This window comes from Nerophis ophidion, linkage group LG10, assembly GCF_033978795.1.
Source record: "Nerophis ophidion isolate RoL-2023_Sa linkage group LG10, RoL_Noph_v1.0, whole genome shotgun sequence".
In the NCBI taxonomy this organism is placed as follows: Eukaryota; Metazoa; Chordata; class Actinopteri; order Syngnathiformes; family Syngnathidae; genus Nerophis; species Nerophis ophidion.
Window position 1 is genome coordinate 24071262 of NC_084620.1, and position 18955 is coordinate 24090216.

The 18955-nt window shown below is 47.0% G+C and overlaps 2 protein-coding genes across 4 annotated transcripts; one reads left to right on the forward strand and one right to left on the reverse strand.

Annotated features, from left to right (window-relative positions):
- Nucleotides 1–1546: 1546 nt before the first annotated feature.
- klc2 (kinesin light chain 2) lies at nucleotides 1547–9450 on the forward strand. Of its 3 annotated transcripts, XM_061913010.1 has the most exons (14): nucleotides 1547–1682; nucleotides 2112–2357; nucleotides 2428–2731; nucleotides 6046–6262; nucleotides 6327–6516; nucleotides 6582–6755; nucleotides 6828–6927; nucleotides 7009–7058; nucleotides 7131–7198; nucleotides 7279–7387; nucleotides 7460–7594; nucleotides 7667–7791; nucleotides 8194–8251; nucleotides 8355–9450. In XM_061913010.1, exons 2-14 carry the CDS (start codon nucleotides 2130–2132, stop codon nucleotides 8439–8441), a joined length of 1845 nt encoding a protein of 614 aa, XP_061768994.1. In that variant the 5' UTR covers nucleotides 1547–1682; nucleotides 2112–2129; the 3' UTR covers nucleotides 8442–9450. The 3 variants fall into 3 exon arrangements, with proteins under 3 accessions (XP_061768994.1, XP_061768991.1, XP_061768993.1); XM_061913007.1 differs by having other exon boundaries at nucleotides 7460–7791; XM_061913009.1 differs by having other exon boundaries at nucleotides 1628–1698; nucleotides 7460–7791.
- actn3b (actinin alpha 3b) lies at nucleotides 9060–18921 on the reverse strand. The gene is made up of 22 exons (XM_061913006.1): nucleotides 18684–18921; nucleotides 18487–18635; nucleotides 13442–13556; nucleotides 13255–13374; nucleotides 13091–13177; nucleotides 12939–13026; nucleotides 12757–12835; nucleotides 12597–12678; nucleotides 12454–12539; nucleotides 12291–12383; nucleotides 11997–12227; nucleotides 11769–11916; nucleotides 11552–11702; nucleotides 11375–11483; nucleotides 11175–11315; nucleotides 10904–11086; nucleotides 10697–10831; nucleotides 10449–10628; nucleotides 10241–10387; nucleotides 10092–10157; nucleotides 9864–10022; nucleotides 9060–9642 (listed from the first exon to the last, which is right to left on the reverse strand). The coding sequence occupies exons 1-22, from the start codon at nucleotides 18904–18906 to the stop codon at nucleotides 9484–9486; spliced, it is 2931 nt and encodes a 976-aa protein (XP_061768990.1). The 5' UTR covers nucleotides 18907–18921; the 3' UTR covers nucleotides 9060–9483.
- Nucleotides 18922–18955: the final 34 nt, after the last annotated feature.

An 18955-nucleotide genomic window follows, 5' to 3' on the forward strand; every position in this document is an offset into this window, starting at 1 on the left:
GTCAAGCGTACACGCCAGCATTCCGCGACGTTTTCAACAGGACATTTCGCGGGAAATTTAAAATTGTAATTTAGTAAACTAAAAAGGCCGTATTGGCATGTGTTGCAATGTTAATATTTCATCATTGATATATAAACTATCAGACTGTGTGGTGGGTAGTAGTGGGTTTCAGTAGGCCTTTAGAAATAATGTTCAAATAATAAAACATTGTCATGCGATGGGGCTTCACGGTGGAAGAGGGGTTAGTGCGTCTGCCTCACAACACGAAGGTCCTGCGTATTCCTGGGTTCAATCCTGGGCTCAGGATCTTTCTGTGTGGAGTTTGCATGTCCTCCCCGTGACTGCGTGGGTTCCCTGTGGGTACTCCGGCTTCCTCCCACTTCCAAAGACATGCACCTGGGGATAGGTTGTCTGGCAACACTAAATGTGAATGTTGGCTGTCTATCTGTGTTGGCCCTGTGATGAGGTGGCGACTTGTCCAGGGTGGACACCGCCCTCCGCCCGATTGTAGCTGAGTTGGGCACCAGCGCCCCCTGCGTCCCAAAGGGAGTAAGCGTTAGAAAATGGATGGATGGGTGGATTGTCATGCATTTTAATCCATCCTTCCGTTTTCTACTGCACCTGTTCAAGGTTGCGGGTGGCTCAGCCAACCCCAGCTGTCTTTTGGGGTACAGGAGGGTCACATTATTGAAAGGAAGTATTTTATTTATAATTGGTTAGCTTCAGAATAACAATGTTACTAAAATGAAAAATAGACTTATTATACTCAAGAAATGTTTGTCTTTTACTTAAAAATGCACACATTGTATTAAGTGTTAAAAAAAATATTATGTGGCTCTTACGGAAATACATTTTACAATATTTGGATTTCATGGCTCTCTCAGCCAAAAAGGTACCCGACCCCTGAGTTGGCGACTTGTCCAGAGTGTACCCCTGCCTTCCGCCCGAATGCAGCTGAGATAGGCTCCAGTTCGGGCGTCTGGTCAGGATGCTACCCGAACGCCTCCATAGGGAGGTGTTTAGGGCACGACCGATCGGTAGGAGGCCAAAAGAAAAACCTAGGACACGTTGGGAAGACAATGTCTCCCGGCTGGCCTGGGAATGCTTCGGGATCCCCCCGGAGGAGCTGGACGAAATGGCTAGGGAGAGGGAAGTCTGGGATTCCCTGCTTAGGCTGCGGCCCCCGCGACCCGATCTCGGATAAGCAGAAGAAGATGGATGGATGGATGGATGGATGGATGGATTAAACTTTTATTGGTAGATTGCAAAGGACAAGCATAAATTATATGAAACAGTACAGTTTACACAGTACAGTACATATTTCGTACAATTGACCACTGAATGGTAACACCCGAATAAGTTTTTTAACTTGTTTAAGTCGGGGTCCACATAAACAACTGCAATATTTACATTGTTCCATTACAATGACATGCTTATCGTACCTCTTTATGAATGTGAATTGAGAAATATTCACTCCTTATCGTTAGCGCAAAGCACACATTTTTTGGACATTTGACTTTATTTTTTTGACCTTTTATGATTCGTGCGTAGCGTTCGTCAATCCCGGGCATTTTATGTTGAAAGAAACCGGAAGTGGCTTGTATTACGTCAGCGAGCTTGATGTAGGTCGGTGCAACCCATCACAACATCGCCGCTTTGTTCGCCTGGAATATTCGATGAAGGTAAAAACGTTTGCAGGTTTGTTGGTCCTCTTTTAGCTGCACGAATGGCGATTGTGATTGCGATAGCGGGACATTGGTCGATTTTATTAAATGGAAAAAAAATTGCCGTAATAGCGTCGTATTTCAGGGTTTAAAAAAAACGAATGACGTTTGTACTTTAAGGCTTTTCGTCAGCTAGCAGTCAAGTATTGAGTCGATGCTTCGAAAAGCCCTAGTTGGCCTCAATGACGTCTGCCATGGTGTGGCCTTCCAACAGCTGATGATGTGCGTGAGAAGCCAGTGCTGCATTGCGGCGTGTGCATGCGTGTGGGAGGCGGAGGAGGACAGGTGATGCTCGGTGACGAATGATGACGTCACCGAGCAAGAAATGCCGGCTGAGAAAAGTCTTCTCTCAAGAGATAAGATGCAGTATTTGTGCTCCTTCTACAGTGTTGAAGCAAGTGGGCCATGTCCACCATGGTGTATCCTGGAGAAGAAACCCTGGAGCGCCTGAGCCAGGATGAGATTGTCCTCAACACCAAGGCGGTCATGCAGGGCTTGGAGGCGCTGCGCGGCGAGCACGCTCAGCTCCTCAACTCGATGCTAGACTTCGCTCAGCCCCCCGCCTCGCAGGAGAAGTCCGGTGTTCTGCGCAAAAGCATGGAGGCCATCGAGCTGGGCCTGGGGGAAGCTCAAGTAAGTGTCCTCATGCACGCTACGCCCTCGCTGATGTCCGCAACCAGCTGACACGGCGCCTGACATCCAGGTGATCATTGCTCTGTCGGGCCACCTGAGTGCGGTGGAATCGGAAAAGCAAAAGCTGCGCGCCCAAGTGCGCCGCCTGTGTCAAGAGAACCAGTGGCTGCGGGACGAGCTGGCAGCCACGCAACACAAGTTGCAGCGCAGCGAGCAGAGTGTGGCCCAACTGGAGGAGGAGAAGAAGCACCTGGAGTTCATGAACCACATTAAGAAGCTGGACGACGATGCTTTGCCCTGCGAGGAGAAGACAGGGGAGACATCCAAGGACAACCTGGACGACTTGTTCCCTAATGACGACGACCAGAGTGCAGGTAGGGTGACCTCGTGTGAAGTTGGCCCCCTAACCCTTGCAAAACTCTGTTGAATAGTCTCATTGGTGTGTTCCAATGAAATGGATGCTTGTGCCGTTTTTGTTCGAGTTATTACACATTCTTTTATAAGTCAATCTAAGTTCAGCCAGCTCCCGCATTTCTCCAAATCAAACCGATATTGTCTCATTTGTCTGTGCTGTGCAAATTATTGATTGTGCTGTTTTTGAGATATTAAATATTCACATTAGTGCATGTGCCTCACAATACGAAGGTCCTGAGTTCAATCCTGGGTGGGGATCTTTTTGTGTGGAGTTTTACATGTCCTCCCCGTGACTGCGTGGGTTCCTTCCGGGTACTTTGGTTTCCTCCCACCTCCAAGACATGCACCTAGGGATAGGTTGATTGGCAACACTGAATTGGCCTTAGTGTGTGAATGTGAGTATGAATGTTGTCCGTCTATCTGTGTTGGCCCTGCGATGAGGTGGCGGCTTGTCCAGGATGTACCCCGCCTACCGCCTGAATGCAGCTAAGATAGGCTCCAGCACCTCACGCGACCCCGAACGGGAAAATGGATGGATTTCAGGAAGTAACGTTGCTGTGAAGTTGCCCCCTCCTGCTCACGCAAAACTTTAATTTAAATGTTTGAATTTGTTATCTATTGTGCTGCTACACTTTTAGAGTGGTTTCAGCTGAACGTTTCCGGTGACGTCACCAGCCAACCACCATTCTTCGATTTTGACTAAAACAATCAAATTTGTGCTCCAGATTATACCAAAATGGTCACATTTGTTTGTGCTGTTAAAATGATTTGTTGTGCTGCTATACTTTTTGAGTTACTAAAGATTAACGTTTCTAATGACCATCATGAACTATGTTTCACCGCCTCTCGGGGGCAGTAGACATTAAACTGGTGCAGAGTCATGTGTAAAGAGAGTAATGCCAACTAAACAGCAGGCGCCATCACTGCTACCAATTTCCAAGGAAGTACCCGAATGCATTCAAATGCTGTCATTTTGACGTAATTTTTTCTGAGGCAATAAACCAAAATAATACATCTGTATATTGTTCTAAACATTCTCCAGCTTATAAACTTACAACAAAACATGCTTTTTATTTTGTGAAAGTAGAATTTTGCTGCCGCATTAGCTCGGCTGCTATATGCCTGCAGTGTTTCGTGACCAGCAGGCACTCTAAGACGCCTAACAGTTCAATAAACGTTAAAAAAAACACAGAAAGACCAAAAAAAATAACCGATTACCTTCATTTTGACAGAATATTCATTATCATCAATCTCAGAGAAATTATGACTTTTGTCTGAAGTATGTCAACTGTTTGCGGCTGCCTCCAATGTATTTGTAATAACTGTATGCATCACTCATTATGTATAATTCTAACTGATCTGTGTACTTTTGTACTTATTTCCCCATATTTCTACACAATAACTCAGATATGATACTACTGGTATGCAGTAGAGAATATAGAGTGATTTGTGGTCCAGAATATGTTTTGCTTTATTCATTACTGATTTATTTCTTGCCACTTTATTTTGTATATTTTTAATGAGATTTTCAACTGACTTTCTCATCTTTCATTCCACCCAAAAATTGGTTTGTTTTACTCATTCATTGTCCGTCTATTTTTATTTGTTCGACATTCTCTTTTACTGTTGCAGATTTGCATTATTTTAGTTTTACTGACATTCAAAAATAGTCTGTTTTTTTCAAACCATCTCCTAAAGTTATTCATTTCTTCTGTTATTATTTTCATTAGCTTCTGTGTGTTCCCTCTTTAACAAAACACAGACATGTGTTTACCTGGCACAAGACACTGTAAAAGGTCTCTCTTAGTGTTGTTTGTATCCATCGATGACCAGTAATTGCGTTGACATAAAAGGCTACTGTAAGGAGTGTCACAGTCATGTCCATTTGACATGTGACCGGGAGCCTGCAATTAACATACCAATAGTGCGCAAATACTGCATCACAAATACAGATGACTCTCTGCACACTGGCTGTGCAAAGTGTTTTTTTATCTGGAGATTTCCGTGTGCAGGATGCAGCCCAATGTCTGGAGGGCATCACAGGTAGAAACGCTTATGAAGTTTGGTGATCCAGAGCCAACTCATCTGCCCAATTGGCTGCCCCGGAAACAAAGCAAATCAATAAAGAAACAATTTGAAATTAAAATAAAAAATCCTATTTATTCCTAGCAGCTGTTAAAATACAGTTCACCTCACAGTAGTAGCATCAGAGACATTAGACTGGGTAACATTTTCTGTCACTACTGTAGTCAAACACAAATACATGTTTACTATACTTTAATAACGAAAACCCATCAGACTGTATGTTTTGATGAGACTGGATCAGTTATAGTTGCAAGAAAAATAATGAGGACAAAAGACTCATATATTCCTGCCCCAGGGTGTTCTGACAGCCTATACCAGTCTGCAGTGGTGCAAATGCTGTCAGAGAAACATGATGTTAAAGCCATCGCACATTGGCTGACCGGATGCTGTTACAAAGGTCCAAAGATGTTGTTGTCGTAATTTGTTGTGTTTACTTTGATATTTGTTCTGCGTTCGTCTTTAAATGTTGAAATGTTACTTGATGTTCCAGTTTGTGCTTAAAACATTTTGTACATTAAAAAAATGCCAAAATATTTTTTAATACAGTATGTATATATAAGTGCAGTTTGTCCAGTTGTCTGGACATGACATATTAGTGAGTTTGTCAGATTAAAACAAAAGAATGTGTAAAAAAAAAAAAAGAAGGGCTATACTGACCCATCATTTCAATAGCGTCGTCCTGCCTTTGAGTATGAGTCAATTATGTGTATTCCGATGATACATATATATTTTTTTAAATTATTTCATAATACCCAGACTGTCATAAGTAACAAGGATATGAATTATATGTCGCATTAGTGTCATGAATATGAAAGAAACGTGTAAAAAACAAAGCAATATAGACTTCCGGAAAATGTTATAACTCAAAAATGAAAACAGCAGAATCAATAATTTGAAAGGCACAAACCAGCACAAACAAATGAGACTATTTTGGTTTAATTTTGAGAAATCCAGTGGCTGGCTAAACTTTGATTGACCTATAGAAAATCTTCAATACCTCAAAAACGAAAACAGCATAAACAACCATTTCTACGGCACACACCGCAGCGCAAACAAATTAGACTGTTTTGCCAAAGTTTTGTGAGCGGTGTGGCTGCCAACTTCCTGCAGGTGGTAGGGTGTCTCCATGCATGCATTTTACAATGTCTGTGCCGGGTCACCTGACTCGCCGCTTCCACCTGTGACACAGCTCAGCCCAGCGGTGAGGTGGCGGCACAGCAGGGCGGTTATGAAATCCCTGCCCGCCTCAGGACCCTGCACAACTTGGTGATCCAGTACGCTTCGCAGGGCCGCTACGAGGTGGCCGTGCCTCTCTGCAAACAGGCTTTGGAAGACCTGGAGAAAACATCGGGTCATGATCACCCCGACGTGGCCACCATGCTCAACATCCTGGCGCTGGTCTACAGGTAGATAAATGGCCGGCACAGCATGAGTGGGCTGCATTATGACACTGATATATTGTGTATGCAGGGACCAGAACAAGTACAAAGAAGCAGCGCACCTCCTCAATGACGCCCTCGCCATCAGGGAGAAGACGCTGGGGAAAGACCATCCGGCAGTGGCGGCCACCCTCAACAACCTGGCAGTTCTGTACGGGAAGAGGGGCAAGTACAAGGAGGCGGAGCCTTTGTGCAAGCGAGCGCTGGAGATTAGAGAGAAGGTAGGCGCGCCTGTCGCAACCACGTGATTTTCCAGTACGCCAATGTTGGCCCTGCCTTCCCTCAGGTGTTGGGGAAGTACCACCCAGATGTGGCCAAGCAACTTAACAACCTCGCGCTGCTGTGCCAGAACCAGGCCAAATATGAAGAGGTGGAGTATTACTACGGCCGCGCCCTGGAGATCTACCAGTCCAAGCTGGGCGCCGACGACCCAAATGTGGCAAAGACCAAAAACAACCTGGTGAGGTCGCCGTTGTGCTCTTCTTGTGTGTCATGGTGCACGTGTGTGAAGCGTGTGTATGTCTGCCCTCAGGCCACGTGTTACCTCAAGCAAGGCAAGTTCAAAGATGCCGAGGCGCTCTACAAGGACATCCTAACACGAGCGCACGAGCGCGAGTTTGGCTCTGTCAACAGTAAGTCGGCGCACCTCCAGCCCCTCGCTTTCTGTGGCCCCTCCCTCCCAACAGGATTGATTGTGTTTGTGTCTTCCGCAGACGACAACAAGCCCATCTGGATGCACGCAGAGGAGCGAGAGGAAAGCAAGGTGAGCCATCCCGGCAGCCATCGTCACTCACGCATGACACCTTGAAAGTGACTGACGTTTGCTCTCTGTTAGGGGAAGCGCAAGGAGGCGGGGCATTACGTGGAATATGGCAGCTGGTACAAGGCGTGCAAGGTGGACAGGTGAGTGGGCGCAACTTTTGACTGTTCTCTGTTTCCATCTTCAGGCTTTTCAGGAGAATTTGTGTCCTTTTGCTTTGCAGCCCTACGGTCAATACCACCCTTAAGAGTCTGGGTGCCCTCTACCGCCGCCAAGGCAAATTGGAGGCGGCCCAAACGCTGGAGGAGTGCGCCAGCAAGTCCCGCAAGCAGGTGGAGCCGCAGGACGCTCCCATGAGTTGCAGAGAAACTTCTTGTAGGTTAATGTGTCCGTTTGCTCTTCAGGGCTTTGACGCCATCAACCAGAGCAAGGTGGTGGAGCTCCTCAAGGATGGCGGAGGAGAGCGGCGACACAGCCGGGAGGGAGGCAACGGCTCGGGAGGGGCCAGCGAAGCCGACGACTCTGCCGAGTGGAACGGGGTCAGTTCTCTGGATTTTCTTGGCCGTCGTTCTCGCTTTGACATATGTGAAGTGGGTGTGACCTTCTTGCAGGACGGGAGTGGCTCTCTGCGCCGCAGCGGTTCCTTCGGCAAGATCCGCGATGCTCTGAGGAGGAGCAGCGAGATGCTGGTGAAGAAGCTTCAAGGCAGCGGACCGCAAGAAGCTCGCAACCCAGGGTGGGTGTGTCAGAAGACCCCGAGAAGATGACAATGAGGAGGGTGACGATTTAAATGAAAACAGTGATAACGATGGTGGTGATGAAGATAAGGGTACTGATGAGGATAGCGATGAAGAGGATGATGATTTTGAGATAAACGACGACTGGATGAGAATGACAAGGATGTGTAGGATCATGATGGTGATATGGTGGGAATGATATGAGAATAATGATATAAGGATGATGATGATACTGATTAGGATGGTGATGAAGAGGTTGATAAGATTAGTGATGAGCAGGATAATGATGGTGATACAAAGATAATGATGAAGATTAAGGTGATGATATGATGCCGATGATAATGTGAGGATGGATGGAAATAATAGAGAATGATGATGATGATGCTGTTTCTGTCTTTCAGGATGAAGAGAGCGAGCTCGCTCAACTTCCTCAACAAGAGTGTTGAGGAGACCACACAGGTGTGCATGTGATATCCACACACACATACACACAAACACACACACACGCAAACACACACACACACACACAAGACAAAATGTCGACTTTTCCGTTTGTTCACAGGACGCCAACTCGCCAATGCTGTCGGACTGTCGAGGACTCAGTGCCAGCAACGTGGACCTGACCAGACGCAGCTCCTTGGTTGGCTAGATGCAGCCTGGAAGTGTTTGATGAGACGTCACACTTAAGCCCGATGGTAGTTTTTGTTGTCAACGTGCCGTGCCCCATCACTCCTGTATGTTCCCACTCAGCATGTGTGCACTTGAACGTCACACCATGCGAACATAGTGGGTCGTATACATAGTCTGTACATATGCACGTTAATCGTGCACGTAGCTACTTCCTCACCCTGGAGGTGATGCAACTGTACCCGGTCACCGTGGTGACACATCACATTGCTCTTAATGAGTTGGGTGCTTCCTGTCATGTGGCAAAATATCAAACAGGAAGTGCTTCCTACATGATGTTGCTGCAAGGTTATTAAGCAGGTAGCGTGTAACACTGCGGTCATTAATTATTATCTACTTAGCAGGAACAATGCTGACCTCCAAGGATGTTAACATGTTTCAGTCAATAAACGTTCGGCCTGACATTGCATTAATGTCTGACACGCACGCGCACGCGCACGCAAACGCACACGCACACGCACACGCACACGCACACGCACACGCACACGCACACACACACACACACACACACACACACACACACACACACACACAGCAGCTTACATTGTTGCTAAATGGAACACCAAAAGTGCTGTGATGGTTAAAATGTGACAGGTTTTATTTCAAGTTTATTTTCCGGAGGAGGAGGAGCACAGACGAAGGTCACACTTCAGCAACTGGCTCGACAACGAGGTCAGGCCCACGTACCATCGTCACAACCTTTCCGATGATGCATCTCGTTAGCGCTCGTGCTCGTTAAGACTCCAAAAAGAGGCTCCATTTCTCTTCATTCCCCATGCCACTTTATTTACACCTGTAGTTACCCACAATACTTTGCATCTGAACATGACATCGCTGCTCTCATCCCTCCTCCAGACCCACTGTGTTGTGTTTGTGTGTATTTGTGTGTGTGAGGGGCTCTACACAACAAGTGTAAACATGCGGCTGCACAAGTACAACAAAGGTTGATTTCCTTCTTTAAGGACAGGGGGCGCCACACCTCCCGGTCACCTCACTGAGGTTCTTTACAAGTCGCTCTCCCCATAAAGGGCGCTGGAGAAAGAGATGTAGTCCAGGGCACCTGGCGGGCTGTCGGCTCCGACGTAGCGGGTCATGCGGCTGATGCAGTACTCAGCCTGCTCGAGCGGAAGCTCGCGGCGCAGCTCTTCCACTGTGATGTAGTTCTAAGTCGGAAAGGTTCAATGTAAGCACATCTTAAGTCGGAAAGGTTCAATGTAAGCACATCTTGTCTTTTTTTTTAATCAAGCCTATTTTAATTAATCCGATAAGTTTATCAGTGGTTAGTGATTTAGTATTCTACAATGTCCGTAAAGTCTTGACATAGAAACATTAATGGAAAACATAATTAAAATGTATAATTCTGCATATGTGTGTGTGCACCGACCTTGTCTGAAGCCAAAATCTTGAAGGAAGCCATGACTTGCTCGGCGGTGTCGGTTTCTGCGGTTTCTCGGGTCATGAAGTCGATGAAAGCTTGGAACGTGACCACGTTTGTGTTGTTGGGGTCCACCAGGGTCATGATGCGTGCGAACTCCACCTCCCCCTGTCAGACATGTACACTGATAAGTACGCACGCGCACACACAAATTCAAGTGTGCACGTTGAGGCCCACCAGGTCGTAGCCCATAGAGATGAGGCAGGCGCGGAAGTCGTCTGGGTCCATCATGCCGTTTCTCTTCTGCAAAAACATAATTCTTAGACGCTCAAGTGAAGGCGCTGATTGTGTGTGTGCGTGTGTGTGTGTTTGAGAGAAAACCTCACCCTGTCAAAGTGGTTGAAGGACGCCCTGAACTCGTTAAGTTGCTCTTGGCTAATGCCCTTGGCGTCTCTGGTCAGGATCTGGTTCTCCACCTCGTTGATGGTTCTTGCAATGGTGGTGAGCAGCTGCTCCCAGCCCACGCGGATGTGCTGCGGCAGACCATGTGCACGTTAGCAGACAGGACAGGAGTGGGACGCGAGGGGGACTTACCTCCATGGTGTAGTTGGTGTGCTTGTTGTCAAAGATGAGCGACTCCTGGCTCAACTGGTGGTCGCCTTCCAGCTTGTCGATGTTGGACTTGTAGTTGATGATGTTCTGCTCATATTGCTTCAGGCTGTTCATCTGTTCCTCCAGAGAGCCAGCGATGTCCACAGACACGTGGCTGATCTCCTGCGCCCACAAATATACATCAGCTTCAAGCGCCGTGTGCGCTTCCTTCACCCATGCCCACGCCTTACCTCCATCTTGGTTTGGATCCAGGGTCCGATGATGTTGGCCTGGGCAGCGAACTGGCGTCGGAGCCTCTCGTTGGCTTGCTGGCGGGCCACCTCCTCCTGCAGCATTTGGTCTCTGAGGGGCACCAGGTGTTTGACCTGCACGCCAACATCACAGCATCACAAACACGGTGCCACAAAAGATTTGTTGGGACTCACGCGTCCACCCACCGTGTCCCATTTTGTGCTGATGTCCTGGGAGGACAAGTTGGTGTACGGGTTGATTCCGGACAGTTTGATTCCGTACGTTTGAGCTATCTTCACAATTTCGGTGTGAATGCCCAGCGTGGCCATGCGCTCCTTGTCGGCCTCTGGCAGCGTGGCCTTGAACTGGTCGTGGGCGGTAATCAGAGTCTGGTAGGAGGGAAGGGACATGGCAGTGATAAGACCTGATGATGAAGAGAAGGTGGCCGGCTCAAAATGTCAGAACATAGGTTGGCACCTGAATCTCTTCAATGCTGTGAACGATAAACATGTCCTGCAGGTCCTCCATAGCTCCGTCCATCCAGTTGTTGAAGGGCGCCGCCCTCTTTGCGAACTCCAAGTACAACTGGTCGATGGTCTCCCATAGCTTTTCCACGCGCTGCAGAAAGGTGTCACCTGTGTCACAAAATGCAGCACTAACAGTAGACCTTAAAGTACCTCCAGAGCGTCCCGCCTCTTCTGGGTCAGCGTGCCCAGGTTGTCCCACTGGTCACAGATGCCCTGACAGCGGGAGTTGACGGTGGCCGCATCGTGGTAGTCCAGCTCGCTTGACACGCACAAAGACAGCGTGAACACGAGAAGACTTCCGCCATTGTTACCAAGTGCTCGTCTTACTTAAGTTCCTGTGCGATTGCGGCGATCTGCTCCACGCGGTCCTGGTGGGCAGCGAGGTCGCTCTCAAAGGCCTCATGCTTCCTCATCAGGGCTCGGATTTCCATCAGGGACGCCGACTCATAGTCCTTCTGAGACAGCAGGCCCTCCTTACCTGAAACCACATTCCACATTGTCATCCGACGCCGTGACAGACGAGTGGACGCCGATGGAGACCGACCTGCAGTCCAGGCCTCGTGCATGTTGCACTTTTGCTTGAACTTCTCAGCCAGGTGATCCAGTCTCTCCAGGCGGCGGATCTCAGTGAGCAGCCACTCCTCATAGCCCTTCTCCACTTGCTCCAGACCCTTCCAGGCGTTGGCAATGTCCTGCAGGAGGCAGACGCGGCCAATGTGTGACTTGTGCATTTTGGATCATCGATTGTCCTTGACTGTTGACGCGTGCTCACCGACACCATCTTGCCCTCAGACGGCATAAAGGCGGGCCTGTTGCTCAGCCTCAGTTTGGTCTGCAGGGTGTTGAAGTTGATCTCCAGCTGACACTTCTCCTGCACGCGCGGTGGCTTGTGCACGCGGCGATAGTCGCGGAAGTCCTCCAGCTTCTGCTGCATGGCGCGCATTGTCTGCTCGGCCACGCGGTTTTCCAGCCAGGGAATGGTGCGGCGGATCCACTCCAGAAGCTACACGAGAAACATTTTGGTTATGAAAGCTGCCATTTTAAGACCAAACCTCATGTTTTTCACCTCGCTGGCCAGCTTCTCGTACTCCTCCATCAGCTTCTCATTCTCTTGGTTAACAGCCAGGACCTTGCAGATCCGGTTGGCGGCGGTCTCAGCCTGTCAGACAAACAGCAGAAGCACCAATCCGTCAGACAACCACCACCAGCTTACCGTGTGCAAAGCGTACCTGCTCGGCGCCAGCGAAAGCGTGGTAGAAGCAGGACACGTAAGTCATGATGGCTTTCTCGTCGGGTTTGGGCGTGTTGACAATGTCTGCATGTCACAACAGCGGTTAGCTTACGCTTAGCTTGCTGGAAGAGCAAAGCTCACCTTCAGCATCCAACATCTTTGGGATGTCCAGGAACTTCTCAGCCACTTCAAAGGCTGTGTTCAGATTGCCGATGGGATCGTCCTGCAGGTAAAAAGAAAATTGTGAGCAGCTTACAGCAATTGGACATTTGGACCTCCATTTGGCTTCTTGATGAGGCACCTTTCTCAGTTTGGAGTAGTCGATGAGGTCAGGTCTGTGTCTGTGGATGAGGGCACACAGAGCCAGGCCGTCCTTCCAGCTGAGAAAGCGCATCGGCAAAAAGACAAGACATCAAGGAACCGCTAAGGTAGCAAAGCGTTCTGCTCCTTTTGCACTGCAGGGTGATGTCATGTTGCACTCACCTGATGTGGAAGTTCTGCACATTGACGTTCCTGTAGGGAGCGGTCTTCCTCTGACACCACAGCAGCAGACCCTCCTTAGCGGACGTCTCTGCACGAATACACCTCGTTAACGGGCACACACACACAATTCTTGTTAAAACACACGCACACACCTTCAACAGAAATGTCCTGGATAGCAAAGCGTAGGATGATGGTCCAAATCATTCCAAGAGTCATCTTCCCGTTTCCATCAACAATTTCTGCAAACACACATTCATAACTGATTGTTTGGATGTCAGCTGACTCCATGATGTCACTACAACAATAGTGTCCTCACCCTCGGCACCGATGGATACCAGCTTGACGCCTTTGCTGCAGATGAAGTCCAGAGCTTTGTTTACGTTAGCGATCTTGTGGAAGCGCATCTTGCCTTTGTCTGGTTTGGGAAGCCTCTCACCTGCGCATGCACACAAATTTAGTTTCCCAATTCCTTTGTGTGTGCGCGTGTGTGTGTGTTTATCTACCCGATATGACCTCCAGAAGCAACATCAGCTTTAGGCCATTTCTGAAATCCTCCTCAATATTCTCAATCTGCGTGCCAGCCTTCCTCAGGTGAGAGTTGCACCAAGCTGTGAATGTCTGACACACACATACACACACACACTTGTTAAAGGGCACAGTTTGCTACAAATTAAATGTTTTAAAACAGATAATATAGGACCACCACCAACAATATGTTATTAATAGTGGTTTAAGAGAACAGATGTAACACATTTTCTACATTTGTCACAATTCGAAGTTTAACTTTGTAAAAATGTTGTTTCAGTTTGAATAAAATGACCAGCGTTCATAGCTGTCAGTCATGAGTGTCTCAGACAAACATGCAGGACCATCGCACATGCACTGCAACTGAAAGGGGAACTGCACTTTTTTTTTTTTTAATTTTGCCTATCGTTCACAATCTTTATGAACGACATGATGGATAGATTTTTTTTTATCCATTCTAAATAATAAAGTCCTCTTACAGCGGAACCAATGGGAGGTCCTCTATTTTGCCCATACAATCCAATAAAAAAACATTCAAAAGGCGCCAACAATACTCAATTTACATTTGGTGATTTGAATATTAACCAGGTAATAGTGATAGTTATTTTAAGCGCTAATGCAGACAAACTATTTATAGATCTATGACTATTTATAGATCCAAGACTATTTGGATATAAGTCTGACAAGTTGGTGCACTTTGACAGCCATTTAGGGCCTGGAAATGGCGAGAAAGACACGACAAGACCTTTGGTCCCCTCCCTCCTTCCACCCTATCTCTTTGTGAGGATTTGGTCATTCTTCATTTTAATTAGAATATATGAACACCCTGGCATTTTCCATCCTAACGAGAGCAGGCACTATACAGTAAGTGATAGTTTATTATGTTTCTTGGCTCTCATGAAGTCTGCAGTGAGCAGAAATAAACAATGAAGGAAAAAAAGCAAGCGTTGTGATGTGTTTTTGGAAATTAATGCGCCATCTATGCTTAATATGATGAAAATATGTAAATATTAAATGTTATGTGCCCGTGACATATATGCTTACGTCATGTATATAACACCTCAATTGAGGTGTTTGGATGTATTATTTAGGGGTTTATAGGCGTAATTGAGCGGCTCCGATAGGCTTGATTGTAAGCAAACTTTTGATCGCATTTATTTAATATTTAGAATGAAAAAATATATATAATATTCATCTTGTAATGATTCTGAACGATAGGCAAAATAAAAAATACAAAAGTGCAATTCCCCTTGAAGACAGACATCCAATAAAAAACCTTGCCACTTCTCCTTTAACTATCATTCATTTTCATGTCTTGTTGGTAAACTCTGGTTGGGGAGTCCCTACTATTAACTTGCTGCTCCTAGGCTGTGTGTTATTAATAGACCCACATGACGACATTTAATTTATTGGGATATGTGAAAAGGTTGTTAAAAAATATAAATCTCTACAATCAGGTGGGTTAATTGGTCATGTAGTACTATGCCTGCAGATTTATGGATGTACCTGTGCCTGAGGATGATTTTGGAGTTCTTCAAGGAGAAACGTTTTTTCAAGCGGAATAGTATTCAAAAGTACTTGAGTTCCACTATGTTACAGGAATCTCTCTCTGGACTAGCTTGCCTTCATCAGCATTAATCACACATTTGCACGACAGATTTCGTTTGTAGATCACGGGTACAAGCGGACAAAATTAGTTTCCTCCGCCGGGTGGTGGGGCTCTCCCTTAGAGATAGGGTGAGAAGCTCTGCCATCCGGGAGGAACTCAAAGTAAAGCCGCTGCTCCTCCGAGAGGAGCCAGATGAGGTGTCTCGGGCATCTGGTCAGGATGCCACCCGAACGCCTCCCTAGGGAGGTGTTTAGGGCACGTCCAACCGGTAGGAGGCCACGGGGAAGACCCAGGACACGTTGGGAAGACTATGTCTCCCGGCTGGCCTGGGAACGCCTCGGGATCCCCCACGAAGAGCTAGACGAAGTGGCTGGGGAGAGGGAAGTCAGGGCTTCCCTGCTTAGGCTGCTGCCCCCGCAACCCGACCTCGGATAAGCGGAAGATGATGGATGGATGGATGGAGATTTCGTTTGTTGATGTAAGTGCGTATTGTACTATCTGCTTTACCACAGTGCGTCCAGAAAGTATCCACAGCGCTTCACTTTTTCCACACTTTGTTATGTTGCAGCCAGAGAAATTCTGGATGAAAACCGACGCTTCCCATCCAACCTGATTGAGCTTGAGAGGTGCTGAAAAGAGGAATGGACAAAAAAGAATGGGCAAAACTGCCCAAGGATAGGATGTGCCATGTTTGTGGCGTTGTAGTCTGAAAGACTTGAGGCCGTAATTTTTTTCCAAAGGTGTATCAACAAAGTATTGAGCAAAGGGTCTAAATCAGGGGTCCCCAAGCTTTTTTACTCGAGGGCCGCATTGGGTTAAACATTTGGACGGGGACCAGGCTGTGTGTGTCTGTGTGTATACATAGATATGTATGTATATATTCCTCAAGCACTAATTGACTAAAAGAGTATGCACTTGCCGCATGCTCACCTGACACTGTGCGAGTGCAATGATGTCACGTTACCGACGGGAGAATGCATTTTTCGACAATAAGATTCGCCTGAGCGGCTAGGAGACGCCAAGATTAACAAAAGGTAGAAAATAGATTCAAAAGGTCCCTTTCTTTTTTTAAACTCGAAGACTTCCCGCAGGCCGGATTTTGGACGATGGCGGGCCGTAATCTGCCGTAGTTTGGGGACCAATGGTCTAAATACCAACAAGTTGGTTTTTTTCCAATTTTTTTTTCATCTGCAAAATTAAAAACAAACGTTTAACATTGTCATTATGAGTTGTTGTTGAATAATGAGAACAAAAACCTATTTTTCAATTTTGGAATAAGGCTGTAACATAAAACAGATGGAATGTAAGTGTCAAAATAGTGTTTTCATTTGCATGACGAAGGATTTGTGCGATTTACATTGGTTTTTACCTTTACATACTGTGCTTCTTGTTACTTTTTTGTATTTAAGATTATACATTCGACCCCTCGGTTATTGCTGTTAATTGGTTCTGGACATAACCAGAAGTATGAAGTAGCGATTACTCCAAATGAAATATATTAAAAAGGAAAGCATAAAACATTAAGTTTTTTTTTTACTTTTAAAGAGCACTCTAGCTCTGAAATAACACCGGTTAGGCACGTTTCTATTCTTTTAATCCAACATAATGACGCTATATTGGTGAGCCAATCAGTGGCCGTGATACTGAACGGCGCACAATGATAGGTTTGACCTCCTTTATTGGCCAATACTACTGTGGTATTGACAGTTATTAGTTTATTTAACCATGTTCATGTTTGAAAATGCTTAAAAAAAGTTGAATATGTTTAAAAAAATAAACGATGTGAAGCGCAACGTGGCGAGAGACGATTGTATACAATAAAGTATTATGAATTACATAATAAAATAGTGTGTTTTTTGGTGAACCAGGCTAAGAGAGGGGGCCTCCAAACAGACTTGTACTGCCTCTGACTGAAGAGATTAACGTGGACCCCAATTTAAACGAGTTGAAAAACGTATTGGGTGTTACCATTTAGTGGTCAATTGTACGGAATATGTACTGTACTGTGCAATCTACTAATAAAAGTTTCAATCAATCAATCAATGTTTAAGTTATGAAAGATTTTAAAACTCGGATGCTATGATTTCTTTTGCACAGTTTCGTAGCATAGTACGCTTTTTCAAGGACTGCTTTTAACTTTCTCATTTTGCTGCGTGCGAGGTTATTAGTGGGGCGGAGCTTACAATGCAGCTCGTTTGGGTCTGAGCGACTCCTCGGCGGCCGCTTATCCGCTCCAAACAGCAGCTTTACGGTGCAGTAGCTTGTTTGAAGCGGAAGAGGGCACTGTCCTCATTCCAGCTCTTGGCGAGCTGAAATAAAGTGCAAAGTCTTACAGAAGCATGTCGTCGACATTGCGTCATACGACACCAAATTAGTGAGCGAGGTCACTTTTGATGTGGGCCTCTCGAGGGCTGCCAGCCGAGGTCCTGGCAGGTGCGGGGTCCTTCGCCATGCATGACCAAATTTAGACCGACTCCCAATGCGACCCTCTTAGGCCACTAGGCCAACCAGTGTGTGTGTGTGTGTGTGTGTGTGTTTGTGCGTGTGTGAGAAAAGGTGCATGGGGGCTAAATCGGGTTGCTATGGGACACCGGGTGACAGCTGAGAAGGCGGGATTCCTGAGGCGAGCTGTAAGAGGAAGGAATGGATGGACAAGGAGGACCTGATGAAAACACACACCTGTTGGCTAAACTCTTATAATGAGGTCACCAAGACGCCATCCCCTCCATATATTAATGATGCCAGGGCCACCGCGTTACAATGTGTGGGCGGTTAACGCCCGACACTGCCCCCTGTGAGGCCACCTGTGATGAGACCGCCCACGGCCAAAATGCCAACAAACAAAACATGGCTGGCATCTATAGGACACTCACTGGGGAGTGGGACGGGGGCGGGCACGAGTCAAGATGGAGGAGAAAAAGACATTTGAAGAGTGATGGCAAGTAATTTTAGGAGGAAGTTTTTTTTGGGAGGCACGTATGTGAAACCAAGCCGGCCTTGCCGCCATCTGTCAGTGTCTCTCATCTCATCAGCGACAGAACCTCACTAACACAAACCAGTGCTTGGTTCTGATCCGCCACAGAATGTGCTTAGTTCCAACATGGTGGCCTTGGTGGGCCCAACTACTGTTGTTTCCACGAAAGAAGGCAAGGAAACATTTAAAAAAAGTTCTCCTTAAGGAGAACAGACGGCAAAACAGGCTAGAGGTGGGGTATATTTAGACATGGAGGGTGGGGGGCTGAAAGACAGCACTGAGAAAGTTCCAAGGACTAAAATATCTTTCCGCTTGGCGCCAGGGTGCGAGGAGCAGGCTAACCCCAAACTTGTAATTTGTCAAGTGAGCACATTAAAAAGGTGACACACCGAAAGACATCATTTTGTGACACACACACAAACACACTCTGTGAAGCATACCTTCCTCTGCTGCTTCTCCCAGGCGGGGTCGAGCAGCAGGTCCCGGTCCCAGTCATCCTCCTGGGTCATGTACGTCTGCTCATTGTGGATGGTGTACGTCATGTGGCTCTCGAGCGTCGTCATGGTGCCGCTGAAAAAGATCAACGAGACTGATCACACCGGGCTGGACTAGCTCTGCTGGACCGTGCTGGACTCACTCTGATGGACTCTGCTGGACTGCTCCCACTCCTCTGCTCCTTTGGTGCTAAGCGGTGGCACACATGACCCCCAGTGTCGGGTTCTGGCCCAAAAAAGGTGCAGGGGGCGGGGTAAGGGGGTGCGCGAGTGGCCCGCCTGCACGCCAATCAAGCACTGAGATGTGCACCTGTTGCTGTTAATGAAGCGGAGTGTGTATGTGTGTGTGTCTGAAGTGGGTCCCATGTGTCCGGAAATCAACTTTGGCTTGGAAAAAAGACAAGGGACTCTTGAG

What these genes read in the sequence shown, in the direction of transcription:
- klc2 (XM_061913007.1), top strand. Translation starts at nt 2,130, where the DNA reads ATGTCCACCATGGTGTATCCTGGAGAAGAAACCCTGGAGCGCCTGAGC. An exon ending in AAGGCGTGCAAGGTGGACAG is followed by an intron (nt 7,199 to 7,278) that starts GTGAGTGGGCGC and finishes TTTGCTTTGCAG; the next exon opens with CCCTACGGTCAATACCACCC. An exon ending in CCAGCAAGTCCCGCAAGCAG is followed by an intron (nt 7,388 to 7,459) that starts GTGGAGCCGCAG and finishes TTTGCTCTTCAG; the next exon opens with GGCTTTGACGCCATCAACCA.
- actn3b (XM_061913006.1), bottom strand. Translation starts at nt 18,906, where the DNA reads ATGGGACCCACTTCAGACACACACACATACACACTCCGCTTCATTAAC. An exon ending in GGGAGAAGCAGCAGAGGAAG is followed by an intron (nt 13,557 to 18,486) that starts GTATGCTTCACA and finishes TGTGTGTGTCAG; the next exon opens with ACATTCACAGCTTGGTGCAA. An exon ending in CTTTCGCTGGCGCCGAGCAG is followed by an intron (nt 12,384 to 12,453) that starts GTACGCTTTGCA and finishes TTTGTCTGACAG; the next exon opens with GCTGAGACCGCCGCCAACCG.